The sequence below is a fragment of the Canis lupus genome, chromosome 21 (genome assembly GCF_011100685.1).
Source record: "Canis lupus familiaris isolate Mischka breed German Shepherd chromosome 21, alternate assembly UU_Cfam_GSD_1.0, whole genome shotgun sequence".
Taxonomy (NCBI): Eukaryota; Metazoa; Chordata; class Mammalia; order Carnivora; family Canidae; genus Canis; species Canis lupus.
This window is the reverse complement of record NC_049242.1, coordinates 33,310,917-33,338,171: the sequence shown is the minus strand read 5'-3', so window position 1 is coordinate 33,338,171 and position 27,255 is coordinate 33,310,917. Positions and strand designations below refer to the sequence as shown.

Genomic DNA, 27,255 nt, shown 5'->3' with positions numbered 1-27,255 from the left:
AATCCAATAAATTCAGGTGGGAGTTAAAGGGTATTGGTTATAGTTTTCTGTTCTTTATCCTTTATCCTTTTCTGAATGTCTTATATTTCATTTTTAAAAATTAACAATTACAATTTTGTTTATGAAAGACAACTATAAAAGAAAACTAGAAATACAATAGTAATGGAAGCATAACAATGTATACTCAACACTACTGAACCGTACACTTGAAAATGGTTAAGGCAGTAAATTTTTTGTTATGTGTAGTTTACCATAATTAAGAGATCGCACCCTGCATCAGGCTCTGTGCTAGGCGTGGAATCTGCATAAGATTCTCTCTCTCCTTCTGCCCTCTCCCTATTTAAAAACAAAAAAAGGAAAGCCAGGAAGGTTTTCCGAGGAATCACCACACTACTGGATCTGGATAGATAATCTAAGGAGCCAAAATCCTGAGACTTGAGGTAAGGATATGGTAATACAAATACTTCCTTCCTTTTCCTTCTAATATTAAACAACCTAAAATATTTATAAGATCCCAACAGTCTCCTACAAAAGGGAACTAGTTAAAAGATAGCAAAATCAAGGTACATGTTAAAAATAAGGATTAGATAAGCCAGAGCCTTCCAAAAAAAGCATTAGAACAGTTGTTGAAGAATGGCTTTAAATTCCCTAAGACCTGGATCATTACCTGGATCAAAACCTTAGAACATTGGATCACTTTACCTCTTTATGATCTTCAACTACACTAAGTAGCGTGTCAATGGTATTCAGGATTCCCATAGCAGTAACTGCTTTGTCATCACTTCCTTCTTCATCTGGTCCAGTCTGGATTACCTGATTAAATGTCATAGCCTAGATTCAAGAGAATATAAAGCTTGCTATTAAAACAATAAAAACACATTTTGGTCTAAAACTTTATTTTTGGAAAAATAAATAAATTAATTAATTAATTAATTAAAAAAACTTTATTTTTGAAATGTTCTCACAGGGACAGCAAAACCAATCAATGTTACCAAACTGATTAATAGTAATTAAGAATCTGGGCTCTATAAGCAAGTGGTACTACTACCACTTACTAGGTGACCTTAAGTTACTCGACCTGTTTCCTGACATATCATTTGAGAACTTTATCATAGAGATACTGTGAGGATTAAATGAGGCAAGGCATAGAAAGTGCTTAATATTATGAATATGTTTAGTAATATTTAAAAATGCCCAAATACAGGTATACTACTCAAGGATTTTTGTTATAAAATTCAATTGTTTTCAAATATCTGAGAACAGAATAATAATCTTATTATAAATGCAATATACATATTTAATGAATGCTGTTACAGTTATTCAAATATCCTTACCTACTTCAAAATCAGTTTTTCACAAAACTCTTTGCTTTTTGCTTAAATCCACAACAAATACCAAGAGCTAGATTCTTATTGCTTATTGCTCGATATTCAGCAAGAATATAAACTGCATCACACAAATCACTATACAGGGACTATGAGTGGTAATTGTTGGGGACATGGGGCAATGTACCATAAACAAAGGACAACTACTGAGTAACTACTATTTACAAATTGCATTAAAAAAAAAAACAAAACAATTAACTAGGGATGTCTGGGTGGCTTGGGGGATAGTGGATGAGCATCTGCCTGTGGCTCAGGGTATGATCCCTGAGTCCTGGGATCAAGTCCTGCATCGGGGTCCCCACAGGGAGGCTTCTCCTTCTACCTGTGTCTCTCATGAATAAATAAATTACTTAAAAAAAAAAACACGGGGATCCCTGGGTGGCTCAGCGGTTTGGTGCCTGCCTTTGATCCAGGGTGCGATCCTAGAGTCCCAGGATCGAGTCTCGCATCGGGCTCCTGCCATGGAGCCTGCTTCTCCCTCCTCCTGTATCTCTGCCTCTCTCTCTCATAAATAAATAAATAAACAAATCTTAAAAAAAAAAAAACAACAACAAAAACAAACCACAATTATTTAGGGGCACCGAAATGGTTCAGTTAAGCAATAAGAACTCTTAATTTCAGCTCAGGTCATGAGCTCAGGGTCATGCATGCTGGGTGTGGAGCTTGCTTAAGATCCTCTCTCCCTCTCCCTCTGCCCTGCTTATGGTCTCTCTCTCTTTAAAAAAAAAAACAAAAAACAAACAACTATTTAGGGCACCTGGCTGACTCAGTTAGCAGGGCATGTGATTCTTGATCTCAGTGTTCTAAATTCAAGTCTCATGCTGGGTACAGACATTACTTAAAAACAAAGTCTTGGACACCTGGGTGGCTCAGTGGTTGAGCATCTGCCTTTGGTTCAGGACATGATCCCAGAGTTCCGGGACTGAGTTCCACATTGGGCTTCCCGCATGGAGCCTGCTTCTCTTTCTATGTCTCTGCCTCTCTCTCTGTGTCTCTTGTGAATAAATAAAGAAAACCTTTAAAAAAAGAAATCTTAAAAAAAATTTTTTTAAATAAAAAAATTTTATATTTAAAAACCTCTCTATTTGCAAATATTATTTCTACTTCATCTTTTATTTTTCTACTTTTCTATTTTATATCTGGTCCAAAGTATTCATGGAAACCACACAAAGCAGTCATGATCAACACTGATAGTACTTAAGAATGTGTGTGGTGGAGGCATATACTTCAGGTGTGAATCCCAGCTCCATAGTTCACATTTTCTCTCAGTACATGACTATTCTTCATATAGGATTGTGAAAGGCTTTGAACAGTACCTGACATACAGTAAGCTCTGTGAAAATAATTGTTATAAGATAATGAATAAATGATTGGTTCAAATAACATACCAAATGCTGTGTCATTTCTACTGCAATAGGAGTAACTTCTTCACTATACTCGCAGATCATTTTCTGAATTACATTAGTAAGATCATCATTTTCTGTTTCTCTTATAATATGAAGAAGAGCCTGCATTACAGGTCTGATGAATGGTGTAATATATTCTTTAGCTATAAGAGAAAAAAGAAAAAAAAAATCTGGCCAAAACAACTAAAACTCTTTAAAACCTGTTATATATCAAACAATAAAAAATAGATACTTTCACATAAAGGGGAAGACAATGTGTCAAGTTTCTAGGATAATGCCTCATACAGTTGTGTGTAAAAACACTATTTTTGAGATATAAATCCTTTACCTTTTTCTTGATTGCTGATCAATACTTGAAGTGCAATGGCAGCTTCCACTTTCACAGGCATTTCCCTATCATCAATCAGACATCGTCGTGTCAGCTCTAAGGCCGTTTGCAGGTTCTGGTCACTTTTGAACTTTACTTCACAAAAATAGTGAAGGACCCAGCAAGCCTTTTTTAAAAAAAATGCAGTAAATGCAGTTACTATAGGTATCCTAAATTAAATTGTAGCAAGCTACAGTATCTCTATTCCACAAGTTCTGTGTATGGGAATTTGGAGGCTGGTCAGTGGCAGGTTATGTCCAGAGAGACAACACTAGACCAGTACTATGATCCCAACTTACTCTTTGGCTGCATGACATTTGTGTGGATAGCAAGATCTGAATGCAAAACACAGGCAGACACTGCTATCAGACACAGACGAAAACCATGCACACATTACAGCAGCCATATAAATATTTACATGAAACAGAAGTCTAAAATCAAATAAGGCAAATATTAAGGTGAGCATTAAAAAGGTTCCACATAATAGTCCACATAAGCAGTCATTCATTACAAAACATAAACATTTAAATTAATACAGATTTAAAACATACCCTCGCTCTCATATAGCCGAGTTCACTGCTGAAGAGAGGGAATACATGATTCTGCAACATGTATTCCATCTGATCTTTGTAGATCTTTTTCTGTAAATATAAACAACAATTATTTTTGAAAGATTTCCAAATATAATCACCTCAATGCCAAATAAATACAATGTTAAAAATGACTATTTAGGGATCCCTGGGTGGCGCAGCGGTTTGGTGCCTGCCTTTGGCCCAGGGCGCGATCCTGGAGACCCGGGATCGAATCCCACATCGGGCTCCCGGTGCATGGAGCCTGCTTCTCCCTCTGCCTGTGTCTCTGCCTCTCTCTCTCTCTCTCTGTGACTATCATAAATAAATAAAAATTTAAAAAAAAAATTAAAAAAAAAAATGACTATTTATGTCAAAACACACATTTATTCTGATTCTTTGTACTTCAAGATCCATATGAAATTTTCTCATTCTCAAATTTCACCATCAAAAAACACTGAATACCTTTTCTTTAATTTTACCTCATTTTCTTAGAAAGCATTTATACCAAATCTTAACAGTGATCATGACTAGTAATGGAAGTGTGGTTAATTATATTCCTTACCTTATGAAACTATTTTAATAGAAAAAAAAACTATTATAATGAAAAAAGCCTCTCTGGCAAGGTTTTAAATGCATACAACACAGACTGAGAAAAGACCCTGCTTATAAGGTAATAATCTAGGTATCTAAAAAGATATTCCCAGGGCGCCTGGGTGGCTCAGTCAATTGAGTATCTGCTTTTGGCTTAGGTCATGATTTCTGGGTCCTAGAGGGGACCCATGAAGGGCTCCCTCCTCAGCAGGGAGTCCGCTTCTTCCTCTCCCTCTGTCCTTCCTCCCCACTATTAGAGAGAGCTATTTATCTCTAATAAATAAATAAAATCTTTAAAAAAATTTATATGCCACTGTTTAAAAAAAGATATTCTCATGAATCTTAAAATAGGGTCTTTTCTAAGTGTTAACAAGCTTTTAAGCAGTTTCTGGAATTGCATATTACATCAACATTAAAAACTAATAAATGCTTGAAAAACTGCAGACATGGGAACTAAATGCAGTGTGGGATTCTCAACTGGATCACAGACCAGAAAAAAGGGCATCAGTGGGAAATCTTACACAATGTGAAAGGGTCTGTAGGATTACTGAAGATTATGCGATCTATATTAATTTCCTGGTTTTGAGAATTGCAGTATGACTAAGCTGCTAACATGAAGGGAAGATGGGTGAAGAGAACTGTTTTTGCCATTTTTCTGTAAGTCTAAAATTACTTAAAAATAAAAAGTTAAAACAGAAAAACCTGAACCTGTCAAGACAACTCACTCAAGATTCCCAGCCTGCCATACAATAAATAACCACTATCTTTAATTTATAAACTAACAGAAGGATGATGGGTGGACAAGTATAAAAAAAACTAAAGTATGAACAAAATATACCTATAAGTTAATAGTGATATGGAACAAGGTTTCTGAAAGTTAGATAATTCTATGATTAAATACTCACTTACACTTTGGTTGCCATTTATTAACTTTTAAGCAAAAGCAAATTTCAGATCTTATTTATGAAGTCAGATACAATGTGTACAATTAAGTTGAGGTTCTTAAAAATTAATCTAATCCAGGGTCATTCTTAATTAGAAATTTGTCATAAAAGCATGATGTTCCTAGGCTGTGAATGGATAGTCATGTTTATAAATTTCCTTAAAGATTAATTTTTTGCAGGAAAAAGCCCACTATTTTACAGTTATCTTACAACATGAAAATAAAAATGACACATGCAAAAAGTACCTTCAGCACAAGCAGCTAAAGAAAATATAAACTGGACAAAATTTCAGAATTGTATCAAAAATCATACTTCAAAGGACAACATCAAGAAAGTAAAACAATAATCTACAAAATACTTGCAAATCATATACATCAAAAAGGTCTAATATTTAGAATATACAAAGAACTCTTAACAATTCAACAATGAAAGGACAAATAACCCAGTTAAAAAATAGAAAGGATTTGAATAATACATTTCTCAAAAGATCTACAACAGCTAACATACACATGAAAAAGGATTCTGTATTATTAGTCATCAGGGAAATGTTAAGTCAAAACCACAATAAAGTATTGTTTGACACCAACTAGGATGGCTATAATAAAAAGGTAATGATTGTTGGTGAGGCCATAGAAACTAGAACCCTCATACATTGCTGGTAAAAATATAAAATGGTACAGCCACTCTGGAAAAGTCTGGCAGTTGCTCAAAACATAACAGCAACTTGACTCCTACATGTTTATTACCCAAGAGAAGTGAAAATGTCCACACAAAGATGTGTACATAAATGATCAGTGTTCCTAATAGCCAAAAAATGGAAACAACACAAATGTACACCAATTGATGAATGCATAAAAAGTAGTATATGAATACAACAACATTATTTGGCAACAAAAAGGAATGAAGTACTGACACATGCCACAACATGGATGAACTTTGAAATTATTGTGCAAAGTGAAAAAGGCGAATCCTCAAGAAGCTTTATGTTATATAGCATTCCCTTTACATGAAATGTCCAAAATGGATATATCCACAGAGAAGACAAAAAGTAGATTAGGGGTAGCCTAGGCCCAAGAATTTGGAAGGAAATGCAAAGTGACCACTAAATAAGAGTTTCTTTTGGGATTGATGATTGAACAACTCTGACTATAATAAAAACCTCCAAAAAAAAAAAAAAAAAAAAAAAAAAACAAACCACCGAATTACTCACTTTAAAGGGCAAATCGTCTGGTATATGAACTGTATCTTAATAAACTGTTATTAAACTACTTGCATACAAAAGAAGAATTACCTTCAAAAGTATTTCAGCTAAAGAACCAATCATATGCAGGGCTCCATCTTTTTTCCGAGGATCAGCATTTGGTTCTGTAAGAATCTGGTAGCAAAATCCCATTGTCTTTTGCAGTACCTAGATTTTTTTAAAAGGAAAGTTAAACTTTATTGGATTTACCAATAATCCTTAACAACAAAAAGACAAAATGACTCACGTGGCTAACATTAAAAGCTGAGTGTGTATCTGAACAAATTTTAAATACTAAAGCTAAAGTTCCCTACCTCTTTCCTTTTGCTACAAGCTGTAAATAAAAGTGTCTGGGCAGCAGTGGTAGGAGAGATGAAATCTTCAAACACATCTAGAGAATAAATTTAAAATTAACATGAAAACCAGCATTTCAATTTCTTCAACAAATATTTTCACATAATTTACAAATGGTGCTCTGTAAAAAGCAAAACCTTAAAATTTTGCTAAACGTTCAATGCAAGGCATAAAAATCAACCCAGGTGGGCGGAGGGTGGGGGTGACTGGGTGATGGGACTGAGGAGGGCACTTGATGGGATGAGCACTGGGTGTTATGCTATATGTTGGCAAACTGAACTCCAATAAAAAATAAAAAATAAAAAAATAAAAATAAACACGAAAAAAATCAACCCAGGTTCCTATATAATTTTGCAATAGCCTAATTTCATGTCTCTTCAGTACAAATTTTAGACCATTAATTTTTCATAACAACTACTTTTCTTTCATAATGTGAGAATTTTCACAACATGGATACAAAAGTATATCTACTACAAATACAACAGATTGTGGTAGGAAGAAGGACTAAAACTCAATGTTAGCCAAATTACAATTCTTTATTTTATGTAAGACTCCTTGTGACTCCAGCTTCTAATATGTGTCTTCTCAATTCCCACACATTTGATGACTCACATGGGATCCAAAAGTATCAACACTTAGTGTAAGGTGTAATCTTAAATTTCTAACAATTTTGGCATGTGCCAGAAGCACATCCAATAATTATAACTTAGTAATACTACTATTTGTGGCTGCTAAAAATGATTATCACTATCAAATGCCATAATTAATGAACAGACCCAAGAAGTCTACAAAATGGATAAACTGCATTAAAACAAAGATTTTTCAGTACCAAAGGTGAGGCCTTAATACTTCCCTATGTATACTATATATAAACTTAGCTACTGATACATTTTGTTTCTAAGAAACTGAAAATTTACCAAACTTCATGCGTATATATTCATAAGGATCTTCTTGCCAAAGTTCTTCATCAGCATCTGTATAGCACATCAGTGGAAAAATAACATCTTGGATAATGCCCTGCAATTTAGAAGAAAGTAACCTTAAGTCAGCCTTCAATTTTTGTTACGTGCTAAAACAAAAGCAACCCTAGAATACGTATTTTAAAGCTTAATATATCAAACTTTAGTAATGATTCTCAGATCAACTATCAAGGTACATACTATTACTCTTGGTGAAACAAGTAATTATAAAATAAGATATAAGTGTATATAGGTTCCAAGTATTCTGAGAAATATGAAATTTTAGTCCATCAATCCTATAGTTCTAAATAAAGCAAATAAACTAATCATACAAATAGTACATGAATATGAATTATCCTCAAAACTAATCTTTGTTTCTTCCAAATTACATGGACTAAAATGTTACAATCATAAGCCAGCACTAAGAATTTAAAGGCAAATTTTAAGTTTTAGATTAAAAGGTAATTTGAATATTCACAAAATAGCTTTTTTAAGTTTATGCCAAGGTATTTTCTCATTTTCCTATTATACTCTCAAAGCTATTAGACTAAGTAATAGAAGTCAACGAAATATGCATTTTTCAACCTTTATGATCATTAATGTTATTTCCATTTCATTTTCCAGAAAAAATATTTCAGATAGAAAAGTATTACTTGTATATGAGGCTTCAGATTCTTCCAGGTGAGGGCATGAGAAACTCCTTGATTAATGTAATTTAATGTCTGTTGTAAAACTCGAGGAGCCATATATTGTTTCTCCTTGTACTGATATAATACCTTCAATAAAACCTTTGAAAAAAATACTTGATCAAAAACCAAGTTAAACAGAAATTTAACTTTATAAGCCAGCAAAAACACCTGACACATTAATACCCAGATCATCATCCTAAAATAACCATATTCTATTAAAAAGAAAGTAATTTTTTAAATTATGTATTAGACAACCATATTTATTCCCAGGTATTCAAAAAAACAAGCTGAATTAATATTATATGTCAAAGGACTAGTTTCTGATTAAGTATAAAAAAAGAAAACCATAGGTTACTTACTGAACATACCAAAATTTACCTCCCAGAAAAACTTTACCCAAACCACTTACCTATTTAATGTCTGCCGAGAGATCTAATTCTACATGGTATTTCAGAAGAGCAGTTGTCAAGACCTGGCCCACAGACCTCCTGGAGGGTCTGTGAGGTCAAAACTATTTTCATAAGGCTAAGATGTTACTTGCCCTTTTTACTATTTTGACGTCTGCATCAATGGTGGCAAAACTTCTCATGCCTAACATGAATCAAGGAGTGGCACCAAACTATACCCGCAGTTATATTATTTACAGCCATATTAACTCCAAAACAACCCTTCCTTAAGAAACACCCTTAACAAATCAGAAATATAAGTATTATTAAATGCGGAGTATACAGGTAGCACTTCTGCTACATACCAAAGTACAATGGTTGGAGGAAAAGCTGAAATAGTAGCTTTTCCCATCAAACGCTATCATATACTTGGAAAGAGTAACTGACAAACTATGGTTATATAGACTTGTGTATATAGCATATTTTTCCTCAAAATTGAATAAAATGAGCCTATCACTTCACGGAAAATAACCAACAGTTTGTTACTGGTATTAAAATTTGAGATTTCATTTTTATAAAAAAGATTTTATTTATTTATTCATGAGAGACAGAAAGAGAGAGAGAGAGAGAGATGCAGAGATACAAGCAGAGGGAAAAGCAGGCTCCACACAGGGAGCCTGACGTGAAACTCGATCCCAGGTCTCCAGGATCACACCCCGGGCTGCAGGCGGCGCTAAACCGCTGCGCCACCGGGGCTGCCCAAAATTTGAGATTTCAAACAAAAATTAGAATTCTCAAAATCTTAGATGTAAAGACTTAGCTCCACTTAACTTTCCAATATTTAAAGATATTTCTAATAACATCAGTGGTATATTAGTAAATGTGATTTCCTTTTTAAATTACATAATGAGGGGCACCTGGGTGGCTCAACTTAAAGCCTTCAACTCTTGATTTCTGCTCAGGTCATGATCTCAGGATTATGAGAATGAGCCCCAAGGTGGGTTCCACACCCAGTAAGGAATCTGCTTCCCTCCTCCCTCTCCCTCTGCTTGTGTTCTCTCTCTCTCTCTCTCTCTCAAATAAACAAATACACCTTTAAAAAAAATATTGCACAATTAAATGCATTAACATTTGGAAAATCTTCATTACTTAATTTCCAAATGACTAGCTATTACAAAATCATGTATGGATAAAAGATCCATTCAAAGTGCAATACAGGGATGCCTGAGTGGCTCAGTGGTTGAGCATCTGCCTCTGGCTCAGGGCATGATCCCAGGGGTCTGGGATCAAGTCCCGCATGGGGCTCCCTGCATGGAGCCTGCTTCTCCCTCTGCCAATGTCTCTGCCTCTCTCTCTGTCTCTCATAAATAAATAAAATCTTTTTTTAAAAAAAAAGTGCAATACAGATCAACAGTTTTAACAATAAAAAAATGCTTGTTACAAACTCTACACTGCAATTAACCTTTAAGAAACTACCACTACTGAATGTCTCAGATAGTACAACATGCAACTTGACTCTTGGGGTCATGAGTTCAAGCTCCATGGTTGGGTAGAGAATTTACTTAAAAAAAAAAAAAAAAAAAGAAAGAAAGAAAAGAAAAGAAAAGAAACTATCATCACATTTGATATGGTATCAAAGAATTTCCACAATTATGTGAAAAATATATTAAAACAGCCTCTGGGGGGAAAAAACAGGCTCTGATTTTCCAACTTCTCTGAGGCTACATGGTGTGTATTTATATTCACCAAAATAAATTAAAACTGACTGAATACATAAGTAGATGAATATAACTGCCTTTATTAAGCCATACAAAATATTAATAAGAAAGTTTTAACAATGCCACTCCCTTTTGTTAAAAACTTTTCATTTTCGGAAGCAGTTATTTAAAAAAAATTTTTTTGTGTGTTAATATATAATAGGTTGGAAGCTTGCTGGGGTTCTCAAAAATTTAAGAGAATAAGGAAGACGTAAGACCAAAAATGGAAATGCTACAAGGTTCAAAATGTTAAAGAATGATACATGCAATCGTTGGGTACCAATGAACCAGAAAAAAAAGAGAAATTAACCTAATAATGCCATTTTTCAATTTAGAATAATTCTTAGACTTACTTGCTGGACACCAACAGCAAATGCCTTCAGAAATACTTCAGCAAATTCATTATACTCCTTGGAAACATTGCCAGGGCTTCCATATCTAAAAGAACATTAAAAAGCCCACTGTTTCTTTATAATGCTTTATATATCGACACTTACAAAACAATTTGAAAAAAATAAATTTAAATCATCTTATACTGGGAGAAGCTTACCTTTCAAAAAGCCTTGCTAAGATATGTAAAGCCCACTTTTTACATTTCCACCATGGTAACTCTGGTCTGTCATCTTCTTCAACCTGAAGTGTTTCCTTTAAAGAGATATTTATTTAATGATAGGAAGAGATTATATAATCTAAGAGGAACAGCAGGAGGTGAGAAGAGTCTCACAAAAAGTGTTCCCCCAATGTTGGCCTTTTGTAATAAAGGCTAGATTTGGAAAAATACTAACTCTTATTTAAACGTAGGAGGCACTTTCACCTGCTTCACTACTTGGTTACAAAGGATATGCCTTTTTTTTTTTTTTTTTTTGGATATGCTTTTAAAATTGCTTGCTCTTATAGAGCAAGCTCAAACAAACATTTTAGTCAAAAATCCAAATAACGAAAAGTCAAGGTCATGGAAAGTAGATGAATCAAAAAGAGCATAGTTCAAATCAAAAGAGCATGAGAAACACCATTTCAGAAATCTAGTTTTAGAAATATTAGTATAAACACACAAGAATAGACAGATGAGAACATTTATTTAAAAACCATAGTAAAAAACTACCAAGAACCTAAATGTTCACTAATAAGGAGATGCTTAATTATGGAACATCTATAAAAGACTACTATAGATCACTAAAAGAACAGATTGGACCCTTACATACTCACCTATGATATCCCAACATATTTTTAATTTACAACAAGAAACTTAAGACTGTGGAGCAACCACAAACTAAAACTAAATGTGAGAGCAATGGTACAACCACTTTGGAAATCACTTTAGAAGTTATTTATAAAGTTAAACATATACATATACTTTGACCCACTCCTGCTCTTTGGTGTTTACTCAAGAAAAATGAAAATAAGTGATCACAAAAAGATTTGTGAAAGAACATTCATAGCAGCTTGATTTGTACTACTAAAAGCCTGGAACTACCCAGCTTTCTATCAGCTTATGAATGGATAAATAAATTATAGCATAGCCGCATAAGAAAATACTACTTGGTAATAAAAACTACAACACAACATGAGGAGAGCACTGGTATATAACGAACAGTCTAGTATATCAAAACATGAATAATATATCTCACAAATATATCACGCAAAAGAAGGTAGATACAAAAAATTACTTTTATATTAAGATCTGCAACAGGCAAAACTGTTGCGCCACCCAGGGATCCCTTATATAACCCTTCTATATCTGTATTTAAAATAGGGGATCCCGGGATCCCTGGGTGGTGCAGCGGTTTGGCGCCTGCCTTTGGCCCAGGGCGCGATCCTGGAGACCCGGGATCGAATCCCACATCAGGCTCCCGGTGCATGGAGCCTGCTTCTCCCTCTGCCTATGTCTCTGTGCCTCTCTCTCTCTCTCTCTGTGACTATCATAAATAAATAAAAATTTAAAAATAAAATAAAATAAAATAAAATAAAATAAAATAAAATAAAATAAAATAAAATAGGGGATCCCTGGGTGGCGCAGCGGTTTGGCGCCTGCCTTTGGCCCAGGGCGCGATCCTGGAGACCCAGGATCGAATCCCACATCGGGCTCCCGGTGCATGGAGCCTGCTTCTCCCTCTGCCTGTGTCTCTGCCTCTCTCGCTTTCTCTCTCTGTGACTATCATAAATAAATAAATTAATTAATTAATTAAAAAATTTTTTAAATAAATTCAGAGGGGACGGGGGGAATGAAAAAAATTAAAAAATGAATTCAGTGCCTTCTAGAAAACTAGATTATCAAGAAAAATTGCAGTTACTTTAAAAATTGAGACTAAATTAAAAAAACACAGCTGGACGATTCTGCATGTACTAAAACCCACTTTGAAAAGGTGAATTTTTAGGACATATGGTTTATCTCTCTAATAAAAGTGTTACTTAAAGGCAGCCCGGGTGGCTTAGCGGTTTAGCGCCGCCTTCAGCCCAGGGCATGACCCTGGAGACCCAGGATTGAGTCCCACGTCAGGCTCCCTGCATGTAGCCTGCTTCTCCCTCTGCCTGTGTCTCTGCTTCTCTCTCTCTCTGTCTCTCATAAATAAATAAATAAAATCTTTTTTTTTTAAGTGTTATTTAAAAAAACAAGTAATGCAACTAACCACAAAGTCTTCTGACAAATTATTAGGCTAAAATCTAGCTCCGAGTGCTTTTTATTTTTTATTATTATTATTTTTATTTTTAAGATTATTTATTTTTTAGAGACACACACACACACACACACACACACACACACACACACACACACACAGATAGAGGCAGAGTCCCGACCCAGGACTCGATCCCCAGTCTCCAAGATCACACCCTGGGCTGAAGACAGTGCTAAACCCGAGCCACCCTGGATGCCCTTTGAGTCCTTTTTTTAAAAATACATAAATAATACATAACATTGTATCCATTTCAGATGTATAACGTAATGATTTGATATACATATACAATGTGAAATAATTACCACAGTAAATTTAAGAAGGCAGTCAAAACCAGTTATATATCAGTTCTGTAGATAAAATGTTCAGCATAGTGACTGTAGTTAACAATACTGTACCATATACTTGAAGGTTGCTAACAGAGTAGATCTTAAAAATTCTCATCATGGAGCACCTAGGTGACTCAGTCGTTAAGCCTCCGACTATTCATTTTGACTCAGGTCATGATCTCAGGGTCCTTGGGATTGAGCCTCACATGGGCATCCACACTGAGTGGACAGTCTGTTTGAAGATTCTATCTTCCTCTCCCTCTACCCCTTCCCCTGCTCACACACCCACACTCTTTCTCTAAACTAAATAAAGCTTAAAAAAAAATCCTCATCATAAGAAGAAAAGAATTTTGAGGTGATATATGTTACCAACTCTTAATTAAGAACTGAGGGGTAGGGACGCCTGGGTGGCTCAGTGGTTGAGCATCTGCCTTTAGCTCAGGTAGTGATCCCAGGGTCTTGGGATCGAGTCCCATATCAGGTTCCCGGCAGGGAGACTGCTTCCCCCTTTGCCTCTCTCTGTGTGTCTCTCATGAATGAATAAATAAAATCCTTAAAAATAATAAAAATAAAAATAAGTTTATAAAAAATAATGATAAAATAATAAAATAAATAAAAACTGAGGGGCAGCCTGGGTGGCTCAGCGGTTTAGCGCCACCTTTAGCCCAGGGTGTAATCCTGGAGACCCGGGATCGAGTCCCACGTCAGGCTCCCTGCATGGAGCCTGCTTCTCCCTCTGCCTGTGTCTGTGCCTCTCTCTCTCTCTCTGTGTATGTCTCTCATGAATAAATAAATAAAATCTTAAAAAAAAAAAACAAAAACCAACAAAACAAGAAATTCCTACCCTAACAAACTGAAACATAAATGTAAAAAGTTTAAAAACAAAAAATTAAAAACTGAGAAGATAAGATGTGGTGCCTGGCTGGCTGGCTCAGGTGGAAAAGTATGCGACTCCTGATCTCAGGGTCATGAGTTTGAGCCCCATGTTGGGGGTAGAGATTACTTAAATAAATAAAACTTAAAAGAAATTTTTATTTTTTTAATTAAATTTTTTCCTTCTTTTTAAAGATTTATTTATTTATTCATGATAGACACACACACAGAGAGAGAGGCAGAGACACAGGAGAAGGAAGAAGCAGGCTCCATGCCGGAAGCCCGATGTGGGACTCAATCCCGGGACTCCAGGATGGTGCCCTGGGCCAAAGGCAGGCACCAAACCACTGAACCACCCAGGGATCCCCTAAAAGAATTTTTTAAATAATATATGTTCATTATACTGGGTGGCGCAGTCAGTTGAGCAACTGCCTTCGCTCAATTCATGATCTCAGGACCAGCTTCTGGCTCTCTGCTCAGTGGGGAGTCTGCTTTTCCCACTCCCTCCTGCTCATGTGCTCTCTCTCTCAAATAAATAAAATCTTTATACTAATTGAGAAGTTAAGAAACAGAAGCATTAAGATAAAGACAGATAAAAGTACCTAAACAATAGTATATGAATAAGCCTTCACAATTTTTTACTTAGTATTGCATATATGTAAACAAATGTTTTATCTAGAATAATTTGCATCATAAATTACAGAAACTCATTAATCAGTTAAAATTCTCAAAAGATAATTAGATATTCTAGTAATATAAGAACACACATAGACTTACATTAGGCACATCTCTGTTCACAACAGTCTTTAAAATTTCTATCCATTCTGTCAGGTTCTGTTGGTTTATCAGCTCCAGTGGTAGTGTATACTAAATGAAAATCAAAAATTGATACTTTAAAATCCTTACAAATGAAAATCCCACTTCCTTTAATTCTTCAGAGAACCTACAATAAGTATTTCATTCAATCCACATTTCCTATTTTTGGCACATAAGCAAATTTCTTATCTGGCTGATTTGGTCAGTTACCTACAATGGAGAACTATAGCACTGACAGTGGACTTCCTTGTCTTATTCCTGAATTATCAGGAATATGTCTTATATTTACCCTACAAGTGATACTATGGATTTCTAGTGAATGTCTTATCAAATGAAGAAAATCTCTAGTTCAAGACTCTGTTTTTAAATGGGAATGGTTACTAAATTTTATCAAATGCTTTATCTGGCATCTTTAAAAATGATTACAGGGTTGTTTTTTTTTTCCATTTAAGAGTTAAATCACAGGAACTGATCTCTTACCATTGATTCACTCTTACATTCTTTGGATAAATCCTCTCTTAATGGGCTCATAAAATCAATATTCTATTTAGGATTTCAGGATATCTATTTTCAAAAGTGACTGTATTTGGTATCAGGGAACGCTAGTGTCAAATAACTTATTAACCTAAAAGTTATCTTACCAATTTGAAAACAAATGAGAACAATATAGATCTTGTATACCCAAATCAGTTTTAAAAATTCTGTAAGAAGCCAATGGAATGGCATTAAAATGCCCTTTGGTTAACACTGGGAGAGAATTGTCCTTCCTGATCCAGCAAAGACATGCAAAATCCAACCAAACAACAGAGTGAGTCAGTTACAATCTTAGTAGAAGTAAAGGCACAGGTAGGTTGTTTGTTTATTTATTTATTATTATTATTTTGGGGGGCGGGCCTACAGGTCTATTTAAATGAGAAAGGGTTTGAACTGAACCAAAGGTTCCAGTAGATGAGATGAATCCTTCTGTGGCTACTGGCACAAAAAGAACTAGAATTTTAAACCTGATCAAAAACTGTTTCATATAAGTAATTACATCCCACTGAGAATATATATACAACCATTTCCTTAGTGGATATCTTTTATCCCAGGAAGATTTACAATATGTAAAAATGAAGAACCCAGTCAAATGTGCCAATCAAGCCCATAGAATTAGTATTTTTGTGCTAAACTTAGAAACAGGTTTTGTAATTATCGGGACAATCTATATATATTTAACACATCAGGTTCATGCTAGATATAAATTATAATTTCAGTAACTGGTTTTCAAACTTGTGAATCCTTAAGGTGAAAGACAAAAATTTTTTAGTAATTTTGTAAATGGTGTCGGATGGTTTAAGAGAACTGGCCAATTATAATTTAAGATTTACTGGAATTGTTCGTGTTTAGGGAAGTGTGCTTGGTTAGACCTTTAATGTACTTATAATTTTGGCAATTTATATTTGACTAGCAAATCATCCATTTAATCTAGATTTTCAAATGAAATTATTATTACGACACAGGACTCCTTTGTGATAGACTTATATTTAAAAACTACTTTATAAAAATTACCTGAACAAGAGCATAGAAGATCTTGAAAATCTGTTTCTGAATGAGGACAGACTGATCAGATTGATCAGAAAGAAGCTGGATAAAACGGTCCTTTAGAACTGGCAGGAAATGCTGCATGGCTGCTACCAATGGACTCCGTTCCTCTGGTTTCTTGTACCTTTGGGTAGGAATACAAACTAATTCTGTGAGAATTTATTTCACAATTTTATTTGTATGTGTGAGATACAAAATTAAACTGTATGTTCACACAAATATAAGCAAGTATTTCCTAAGCAACTTTAGAGTCCTAGAACAGAAAAAGCTTATATGAAACCAAATCACAAGCAAAAGCAAATTAAGAAAAACCTCAACTAATAATAAAATACTTAAAATTTTCTGAGCACCTTGAAGGCTCCATTAGTATCCTTACTTCCACAGTTTGAGGAAACTGAAAAACAGAGGAATATCTTTCCCAGCATACTCATCTAGGTATGAACCTCAGTCTAGATCCAAGGTCTGCTCTCTTTAACCACTTCACTACACAGTCACTAATTGTAAATACTGATACAACTGAGGAGCTACAGTGACTTGGCTTTTAAATATAAGTAGTTGATGGATATAAAATTGATTATATATTACCATCCTTAAGTTATTTACATACCAAAAGAATTAAGGCAGAAGTTGCACCTATAAAGCAGAAAATATTCTACTTCTAAAAGCACTATAGACAGGAAGCTCTTTTGTAACCTATATGGCAACAAAACCTGACTTTAACAAGCTATTTATGGTCTTCATTTATACCATATAGAATGGATATTCACATATTTTGTAGCAGATATGTGTCTGACTACTGGGTGCTGGTTCACTTATATGAACCTTGTTGTCTTTCTAAAATCCAAAAAATCCAAAAAAAAAAAAAAAAAAAAAAATATCCAAAAAAAAAAAAAAACACAAACCAAAACCAAAACCAAAACCAACCCAAAAAATCCTGAATTCTGAAATCACATTTACTTCAAGGATGTTGGTAAAGAACTGCTGACCTAAGTAAGAAATTTCTGCTTATAGATTTCTTAGCATTTTAACAGTATTGTTTATTTTAACAGTCTATTGGCTTATTTATTTATTTTTAAAATTAAACTGTACTTCAGGGATGCCTGGGTGGCTCAGCGGTTGAGTGTCTACCTTTGACTCAGGGCATGATCCCAGTCCAGGGATCGAGTCCCATATCAGGCTCCCTGGGAGGAGCCTGCCTCTCCCTCTGCCTGTCTCTCATGAATAAATAAATAAAATCTTAAAAAACAAAAACAAAAACAAAACAACAACAACAAAAAAACTGTACTTCAATTAAAAAAACACTGTGTCCGGTGCCTGGGTGGCTCAGTCAGTTGAGCATCTGCCTTTGGCTGGGGTCTTGGGCTCCCTGCTCAGTGGGGAGTCTGCTTCTCTACCCCCCAACCCCCACTCATGCTCTCTCTCTCAAATAAAGAAATAAAATATTTTTAAAAAATAAAAAACACGGGATCCCTGGGTGGCACAGCGGTTTAGCGCCTGCCTTTGGCCCAGGGTGCGATCCTGGAGACCCGGGATCGAATCCCACGTCGGGTTCCCGGTGCATGGAGCCTGCTTCTCCCTCTGCCTATGTCTCTGCCTCTCTCTCTCTCTCTGTGACTATCATAAATAAAAAATAAATAAATAAATAAAAAATAAAAAACACTGCTTCAACTATGCTTAAGTGAAAAAAATTTTAAACAACTGAATTAACAGATTAGAACTATAGGAAAGATACCACAGCTTCCGTTATTAAGGAGTCAATAAGCAGAATAGCTTTGCAGAATACAGAGTAATGGTTAAATCATTATTCTAAAAAACACAATTTATCTTTTTAGATATTAATCTAAACTGCTTTTTAATTGGTTTTTCCTACCAGACTCCAGTTTTATCTACTGGTAACCTTCCTGAAGGAGGAAAATGTGTTTAAGAATGGAGTATCTGGGACAATCCTCCTGGGTCCCCTCCTTCTTCAGGAGCTTTGTACTCTATATAATTCAATACATTTTATTATTGCTCAATAAACTGCTTTGCTGCCCACAAAAAAAAAAAAAAAAAAAAAGAATTATCTGAACGCATTTTTAAAAGGTAAAGATAAGAGGTGCCTGGCTGGCTTAATTGGTTAAGCATCTGACTCTTGATTTCAGCTCACTCATGTTCTCAGGGTCCTAATATATGGAGCCCCAAGTCTGGCTCCACATTCAGCAAGGTGTCTGAGATTCTCTCCCTCCCCCTCTACCCCTCCTGTTCTCTCTCTCTCTCTCTCTCTCTCACACACACACACACACACACACACTCTCTCTCTCTCTCAAATAAATAAAATATTTTTTTTTTTAAGGGTAAAGGCAGAAAAGCTAGATTCTTTTTCCTTACTAGATGAAATTAGAACCAAAGTAAATTGCCAAGAATAAAAAACACCAAGATAAATGTTTTCACTAATAATGAGTAAGACTATTAAACAAGTAACTGACATTATTTTAAATTGTTTTAATGTGCTGAGAAATCACACCTAGCATATATTTTAAGACACCTGTACAGTTCTGAGTCAATAAAATAACAATTTATAAAAGGAAATCATTTTGAGCCTCCAATCTGATTATACAAACTATAGTAATTATAGACAATGTTTCACTTTAACAATAAAGGTAGAACTATTTATGTGCTTCTCTCCATTTATCAAACCCAGATGATCATCAACATTAAGAGGGTACCCATTCCATTTTATACACTCTTCTTTCCTACCTCCTTCTCTACATTGAGGAGAGGACTAGAAATTAGGTGGTACTAGTTGCTTATCTAAGCTAATTGGTAAATAAAAGTAATTATAGTAGGAAACAAATTACTATCCCACAAGACCTGAAAGTTCTGAAAGCATGAAAATGTGACACTAATAAAAGCAGACCACCACAAGGCTACAATGTGCCAATCTGGTGAGTCATGCACATAGGAAATCCTAAGTACTAGCCCATCACTTTTCTGTTAAAAAAACCAAAAAAATCTTCAATGATATATTAGTGTCTAAAAGGTTAAATCCAAATTCTCCATCACAGCATTCAAAACCCTCTTTACCATAGTCCCAATTTACCAGCCTAAATTTATCCCCCACCTCTAAACAGAAATTATCCATACCATTTAGTGTTCTCCTCACTACCCACTAAAGACAGTATCTCATTTCCACCTCTGTACCTTTCCTTCTTTGTTCATACTACTCCGTATGATGTGACATTCCTTCCTCTTCAAATGCTCCTTCTGTGCTCCTTCAACTGACAAGCATTTCCTGAGGATCTATGCTCCTGAAGACCACCATAACTTCCAATTTCTCCATGAATTTTCTTAGAACTGCTTCAGTCCACACAGATCCCTTGTGAATGCCTTGTGCTCCACAATCGAACACTGGCTGAAAATGAACTGGAATTCCAATATTGTAGCAGCCTCCTATGTCTCCCATTTAAAAAAATCTCTGTCACACTCTCTCCTGCTAAGATTATAGGACAGGAGAGACTTAACCTCCTCAACAACAATAACAGCTTATTTTTGTTATTCTCTCTCATTTCAGTCACTCACTTACCAGAACTACAACAACTGGCACTCTGACAGAGGTTGGAGCAACAGCTGGAACATTCCTTAGCAGGAAGATGGGTAGCTGGTGGGAACACAAGAAAACACCAGTACCAATGCTGTAAATGGTATATTTCTCTCCTGCTCAGAAGAAAAGCAGCAGTTCATCAGCTACTTTGAGTTGGGACCCAAAAAGGGTATCGGAGGCTAACTACAAGCCCCAGAATTAGAGGGCTCACAATGGCATCTGTGCAGCTGTCAGGACTGGAAACAAAGCCACCATCATGGTGTGTTCCTCATGCCTTCCTAATAATTTTCAGATATCAAAACTTTCAAGTGCCTACAAATTTCATTACTTTCACTACACACTTGAGATAATCCCTTCAACATATGGCTTACCACTTTTAGTGCTATACCTCAACTTCCAAGGTTAGATTTTTTTTTCTCATCCCTAACCCAGATCTAAAATGATCCCTTGGCCTAAAATCTTTCTTACTGATACTAATTACTTATATGAACTATAATTTGCTCAAATATGCAAACACTGAAACAGGTGACTGTGAATACCTCAAAACACTGATTAAAAGTGATCATATGAAATTCCAACATACCCTTCTTAAAGAATTACAAGTAGGTTCTTGAAACTTATCAAGACCCCAAACTAAGATAAAAAATTCACAGAAAGTCAGAAGTTAAATAAAGAGCTCTAATGCTCAAAGTACTCTGATACTCTTCACATTTTAAAGAAGCTTATGTTTAGGCCTTTATCAGCAAAATTTAAGAAGACCATAGTCAGGAATTGGATAATAGGGAAACAGATAATAATAAGAAAGGGCACAAGGAGTTTCTTAGTTGAATCAACAGAAGCGACTGTAGAAAATAAGAATGCTATTTCAAAAAGAAAATACTTAATTAAAATCAACATATAATTCACTTATTTCCATATGCCAAATGTTAAAACACCTTAAAATTTCCAAACTTTTCCTACTTCTCCAATCTCTGTAGGAATTGACACTTACTCATAATTTTTCACAAGCTGATAAAGGCAAAGAAGAATTCCTAGCCAACAAGCACTGTTATCAGACTGAAGATAAAAGCCAATTTTGTCCACAATGGCAGTCCAGCGGCTTGGATAATCATGTTTGATGATATGGTGAATGCATGTAGTAAGCTGTACCCTGAAAGTCAAAAATAAACAATAAGGAGGAAGAAATGTTACCTAGATAAAGTTCTACTCATACAAGAAAATGGCTGCTTACACAAAAAGTCACTGAGAAAAAACTACCTGTTCCTACTGATTTAAAAGAAAACTGACAAATGTTACAAGTGATTTTATTTTTTCTTATCTTTCATCCCTATCATCAACTGATGAGTTTCATTTAGAGTATAGCTATTTTCATTAAAAATACTGCAAATTCAGGGATGCGTAGGTGGCTCAGTCAGTTGAACATCCAACTCAATTTTGGGTCATGTTGTGATCTTGGGGTGGTGATACTGAGCCCTGCATCAGGGCTCATGTTCAACAGGCTCACATTGAGCGTAGATAGGAGTCTGCTTGTCCCTCTTCTTCCCCCTCTGCCTCTCCGCTCTCTTATCTAAAAATAAATACAATCTCCTAAAAAGAAATCCTGTAAAATCATATAAAAATAAGAGCTTTTAAATAGCAAGACCATATAATATAAAGTATTATGACAGCATTCTACAGTTTTCTTTATCCCATTTCACCTGATCACACTATGTTTCACAAATTTTACATAAATTTATAAGTTTCTGATTTTTATAAATGTGAAAACTGCAGTAAAAAAAAAAAAAAAGGATTTTGTAACAGTATTTCTTAAATTTACTGACAGGTTTAAGTGTTCTGAAAAGACCCACTTCACTGTTCCCTCACAAACTACAAATTATGTATCTGCTACAATGGATAAGTTTTAAAATATACATATACCTGATGAGCTCAGGAGAGTGGATAATAGCTTCTACTATATTTTCTCGAATACAATGTCGATCTTCTTCTGGAATTGTGTAAGGGGATATATCCCCTGGTGCTGTTTCCCGATCAGGCCAATACTGTGTTATCATATTTTTCAAATAGATAACACCTAAAATGTAGTCAAAATATAAGAGTATTTACTGTGAAAGCACTGTGAATACCCCTTTTTTAAGTGTTCACACTACCATTTATTTCTTTCAGACCAATCGTTAGTGAAGATACCCTTTTTAAAAATAAAATACTGCATTCTATTTAAGTTGATAATTAAAATTCAAGTTTAATTCCTAAGTAATCAATCACCCCTGAAGTTATTATTAAACATAGAGCCTAAGAAACTCTACAAATGCACTATACAAACAAAACTATTAAGACTTTTTACATCACATTTATACTTTTATCCTCCTTTCTATAGGAAAGCTATTTGGCTTAATTTTAAATTTTCTAAGTGAAATCTCTAAAGACAAAATCACATACACAAACCAATACTGCTTCCACAATTAATAACACTACTATAGACCGAATATTTGTGGCCCCTTCAAATTTGTATTTAAATCCTAAACCCCAGTTTGATGGTATTAGGGGTGAGGCCTTTCTTAGTGATTAATGTCTTTATAGTAGTGACCCTAGAGAGGTTCCTCCCCTTCCAACATGTTGGGTTCTAAGAGCCAGAAAGTGGGTCCTCATCAGACACCAAATCTGCTTGGCTCCTTGATTCTGGACTTCTCAGCCTCCAGAACTGTTGAGGAATATACTTCTATCATTCAGTCTATAGTAATTGTTACAGGAGCCCAAAATGACTAAGACATACAAGGCTGTTATTTTTAATCAGAGAAAAATTACAGCATAAAAATTTTTAGTCTATAAATTTAAGCATTTCATTAATATACCACCTCAAATTCATGTTATTTTATGGGAGAATGTGCTGTGTTCAAAAAGTACATTATTACTATTTTCCGTTAGCTATCACACTGCTATCTTGAACTCTACTAGTTAACACAATATGAACTAGATTTTTTTTTTTGAACTAAATTGTTAACCATGCTTTTTATCCAGTCCTCTCCCTGCAAATGAGAGAGAGAACCCTCAATCACAAATGTACATAATGTACAGGAAACATAAATCATTCAAAATTAATCAATCAGTAAACTCTAATCAGCTCTTCTCTGATTAGTAATTAACTCTTACCTGGAGTATTACACCTATCTGAGTAAGAATAACTGATATACCTATGATTTTTATATTCTACTTTGCTCTATCTTGGGAATTAAAATAATACTCCACATACAGTATTTCAAAAAGATTGACTACACATTAAATTACCTTTCAACAAGTTTTAAGACAAACTACACTTATAGTAAAGAACACTGACTCCGTATATGTAACATATTTTAGATTAGTAATATTTCCAGAGTTTTGATTCTTTAGCTACAAAACATAACAAAGATTAAAATTAAGACTTGATATAGCCCTAGGTCTTCTATAGAGCCCCTGAGTACTTCTTTCATAATACATAAAAGAATGGGGCATATATGTTTATTTGTATAATTATGATTTCATATTTTAAGTTGTTTGGTTTATAAAACACATAAACAAGTGAGAATTGCACTGTAAGAATACCAAGATTCAGTCTATTTCATCCAGGATGCTTGGACTCTGCTACAAAGACAGAATGAATGTGTATCTCTCAGGCCTAGCAGATGAAATCACCATTTACACTAGAATATCATTCAATTATTATAAGAATGTAATTTTTAAAGTAATGATTATATTTAAATTTTTTCGACTAATTCCACAATTTGGCTGCTTCTGGTTGTGCACATACTAACTATACAACTTTCTGGCACAATTTAATTTTGCCAATGTACATAATCAAATCTCAAAATGTTACGGTCCCTCCTAAATGCCACTTTCAACATCTTAGTAAAAACTTGAGATTTAAAGGCCCAAGATTCTTTTTTTTAAAGTAGTTTCAGAGGCACAATTTAGTGACTCATCAGTTGCATATAACACCCAGTGTGCATTACATCAAGTGCCCTCCTTAATGCCCATCACCCAATTATCCCTTCCCCCCACCCACCTCCAACAACCCCATTTGTTTCTAGAGTTGAACATCTCTTATGGTTTGCCTCCCTCTCAATTTTCATCGAATTTTTCCTTCCTTTCCCCAATGTTCATCTGTTTTATTTTTCAAATTCCACATACGAGTGAAATCGTATGGTATTTGTCTCTCTAAGGCAAAGATGCTTACCTACAAAATAACCAAATGGGTAAACTGCCAACTTCTTTAGTAAAAGAGAAATGACAGTTAAAATAATCAAAGCAAAGTTTTTCTATTTAATTAGAAATTAAAAAAAAAAAAAAAAAAGATTTACTGCTCACCAGGGTCCAGTGAAATTATTTATTTTACAGGCCCCCAAAATGTTCCATCATTGTGCTGCTACTTATATACCAATATTTAAAAAATAAATTTAGATGCATTATTTATTTACTGGGTACATTTGGTGTGTCAGGCAATACTTTAGGTACTGTGAATACAACTGTTAATAAATCTAAGATTAAATGCTAACAACTGAGAAATGGTTCACTGCATATGGCACATTATGGTAAATTAGTCACTGAAATAAATTTTAAGACTAATATTATGTAAAGAAAAGGGAAGTGCTTACTGTACATTAAGTGAAGCAAAAAAAAATTTTAACAACATTGATGTAGGGAAAAAGAACACCAAAAAATAATACTAGAACATAACTGGTTTTTCTAGAATAGAGGAATTATTAGTACTTTGTATTTCCTATGACAAAATTAATACACCAGCAAATAAAGAACAGGACACTAAAGATATGAATTCCATTATTTTGCAAACCAATGGATAATATGAGAAGTAGCACATCACATTTTCACAGATTTGGTACTGAGAGAATTGCTCAATATCTTGTTGACACTGGAACTAAGAAATAGTCATCTTCCCTTATGCACAGTTTCACTTTCTGTGGTTTCAGTTATCCTTCATCACCCATAATCAAGAAGCAGATGATCTTTTCTGACATATTAGCAGAAGGTCAACAATAGCCTAGCACCATGTCAAAATGCCTACATCATTTACCTTCCCTTATTTCATTACACAGGCATTTGATCTTTTCACATCATCACAAGGGTGAGAACAGTAAAATAAGATATTTTAAGAGACCACATTCACATACCTCTTATTATAGTATATTGTTATAATTGTTCTAATTTATTATTAGTTGTGGCTAATCTCTTGCGTAATTACAAATTAAATTTTACCAAAAGTATGTATGTGTAGGCAAGAATGTAGTATATATAGCATTGGTACCATGCAGTTTCAGGCATCCACTGAGGGTTTTAAAATGTAATCAGTCATGGATTGGGGCAGGAGGACTACTTTAGTACTTTTTAAATGATTAAAACAGTAAATGCAAAAGCTGTAAAGAGCAACTGCATAAACAAAGAGGTTTGTTATCTTAGAATCATCCACTGGGTAGGGAAACAGAGAATACACAGAATCTTTTAATAAACCCTATCAATTTCTCTTTTCAATAAACCCTATCAATTTCTCTTTTCAGCTTCTCTTTTAATTCAACGAAAAAACACATTCTTTTAACTCTGCCACCGATACCAAGGCACTAGCTGTTTGTAGTAAGCACATGAGGGAAAACTGATTTTCAGGGAAGAAAATCACTGAAGGGCCAACCCAACACACCTCTGCTATTCAATTATGAACCTTTGAAAGAATTGATTTACATAAAACCAAGAAAATAATTCAGCAACTTGCCTGCCTGTCTCACAGGTAAATCCAGTTGTTCCGACATAGTAATCTGAAGCAGTGTTGAAACAAAATTCAGAGACTTGTGTGCCTACAAAACAAAAAATAAAAAAAATAAAAAAAAGTTTTAAATTTCTGCAAATATTCTCAGTACTCTATTCCACTGTTTGACTGGCACAAAAGGCTACCCACCTGCAAGTTGGTCCCAGCTTTACTTCCCCCATCACTCACCAACAATGAATAAAAAAAAAAATTAATAACCTAACTCCTAAAATATTTTAGATGTTTACATTTGCCTGCATACTGCTCTACTTCCCACTTATCCTAACTAGCATTCTTAACTTACACTGAACAGCAACAGCTCAAAAACAATATCCTCTGTAATACCTATTTCCCCAATTCAGTAATAATTTCTCCAAAGAGATGTTTTGAGTGACTAGACTAAATCAGTAAAAATTAATAGCCTGGGAAGTGGTTTCCAAGGTGCTAATAATGTCTTATTTTTGAATATGGCTATTTTACCTCAGTGTCTTCCGTTTGTGAAAATTAATCAACTGTACCCTTACAATGACTATTCTGTATGTATGCTATATTTAAACAGAAAATTTTAAAATCAATTTTTTTTAAGATTTTATTTATTTGACACAGAGTGAGAGTGAACAAGCACGAGGAGGAGGAACAGGAGAGAAAGAAGAAGGTTCCCCACAGAGGAGGGAGCCCAACATGGGGCTCAATCTCAGGATCTTGAGATCATGACCTGAGCAGAAGGCAGATGCTTAACCAACTGAGCCACTCAGGCGTTCTAAAATCAAAGTTTTGAATATACAATAAAAGTAGGATACAACAACAACAACAACAACAAAAGTAGGATACAAACTATATGATAATAATAAATACATTTATATGAAATTCCAACACAACATATATAGAAAATAAGGAAATATACCCAAAATGTTAATATAGTTTATCTCTCGTGTGGTGGGATTATAAAGGAGCTATTCTTTACAT

The 27,255-nt window shown here is 34.6% G+C and overlaps 1 protein-coding gene, 1 long non-coding RNA gene and 1 other non-coding gene across 4 annotated transcripts in view; 1 reads left to right on the top strand and 2 right to left on the bottom strand.

Annotated features, from left to right (window-relative positions):
• LOC111091552 overlaps positions 1 to 26,333 on the top strand; it is a 48,423-nt gene extending 22,090 nt beyond the window's left edge. The window contains exons 3-4 of one of the 2 annotated variants that reach the window (XR_005375733.1): positions 20,472 to 20,760; positions 26,048 to 26,333. This is a non-coding gene — a long non-coding RNA (uncharacterized LOC111091552). Of the gene's footprint in view, positions 1 to 20,471; positions 22,207 to 26,047 lie in introns of those variants that run through there. The other variant, XR_005375732.1, reaches the window with a different exon arrangement.
• Positions 1 to 27,255, bottom strand: part of IPO7 (importin 7) — a 55,891-nt gene that overhangs the window by 12,515 nt on the left and 16,121 nt on the right. The window contains exons 2-16 of the mRNA XM_038569015.1: positions 26,257 to 26,338; positions 22,419 to 22,572; positions 21,493 to 21,651; positions 16,889 to 17,045; positions 15,302 to 15,391; positions 11,201 to 11,295; positions 11,004 to 11,088; positions 8,472 to 8,606; positions 7,777 to 7,876; positions 6,820 to 6,896; positions 6,557 to 6,673; positions 3,710 to 3,799; positions 3,120 to 3,285; positions 2,774 to 2,934; positions 703 to 831 (exon numbers count right to left, since the gene is read on the bottom strand). Coding sequence (XP_038424943.1) covers positions 703 to 831; positions 2,774 to 2,934; positions 3,120 to 3,285; positions 3,710 to 3,799; positions 6,557 to 6,673; positions 6,820 to 6,896; positions 7,777 to 7,876; positions 8,472 to 8,606; positions 11,004 to 11,088; positions 11,201 to 11,295; positions 15,302 to 15,391; positions 16,889 to 17,045; positions 21,493 to 21,651; positions 22,419 to 22,572; positions 26,257 to 26,338 — 1,797 coding nt within the window. The remainder of the gene's footprint in view (positions 1 to 702; positions 832 to 2,773; positions 2,935 to 3,119; positions 3,286 to 3,709; positions 3,800 to 6,556; positions 6,674 to 6,819; positions 6,897 to 7,776; positions 7,877 to 8,471; positions 8,607 to 11,003; positions 11,089 to 11,200; positions 11,296 to 15,301; positions 15,392 to 16,888; positions 17,046 to 21,492; positions 21,652 to 22,418; positions 22,573 to 26,256; positions 26,339 to 27,255) is intronic.
• LOC119865042 lies at positions 3,374 to 3,558 on the bottom strand. The gene has a single exon (XR_005375910.1). It is a non-coding gene; the product is annotated as a small nucleolar RNA SNORA23 (small nucleolar RNA).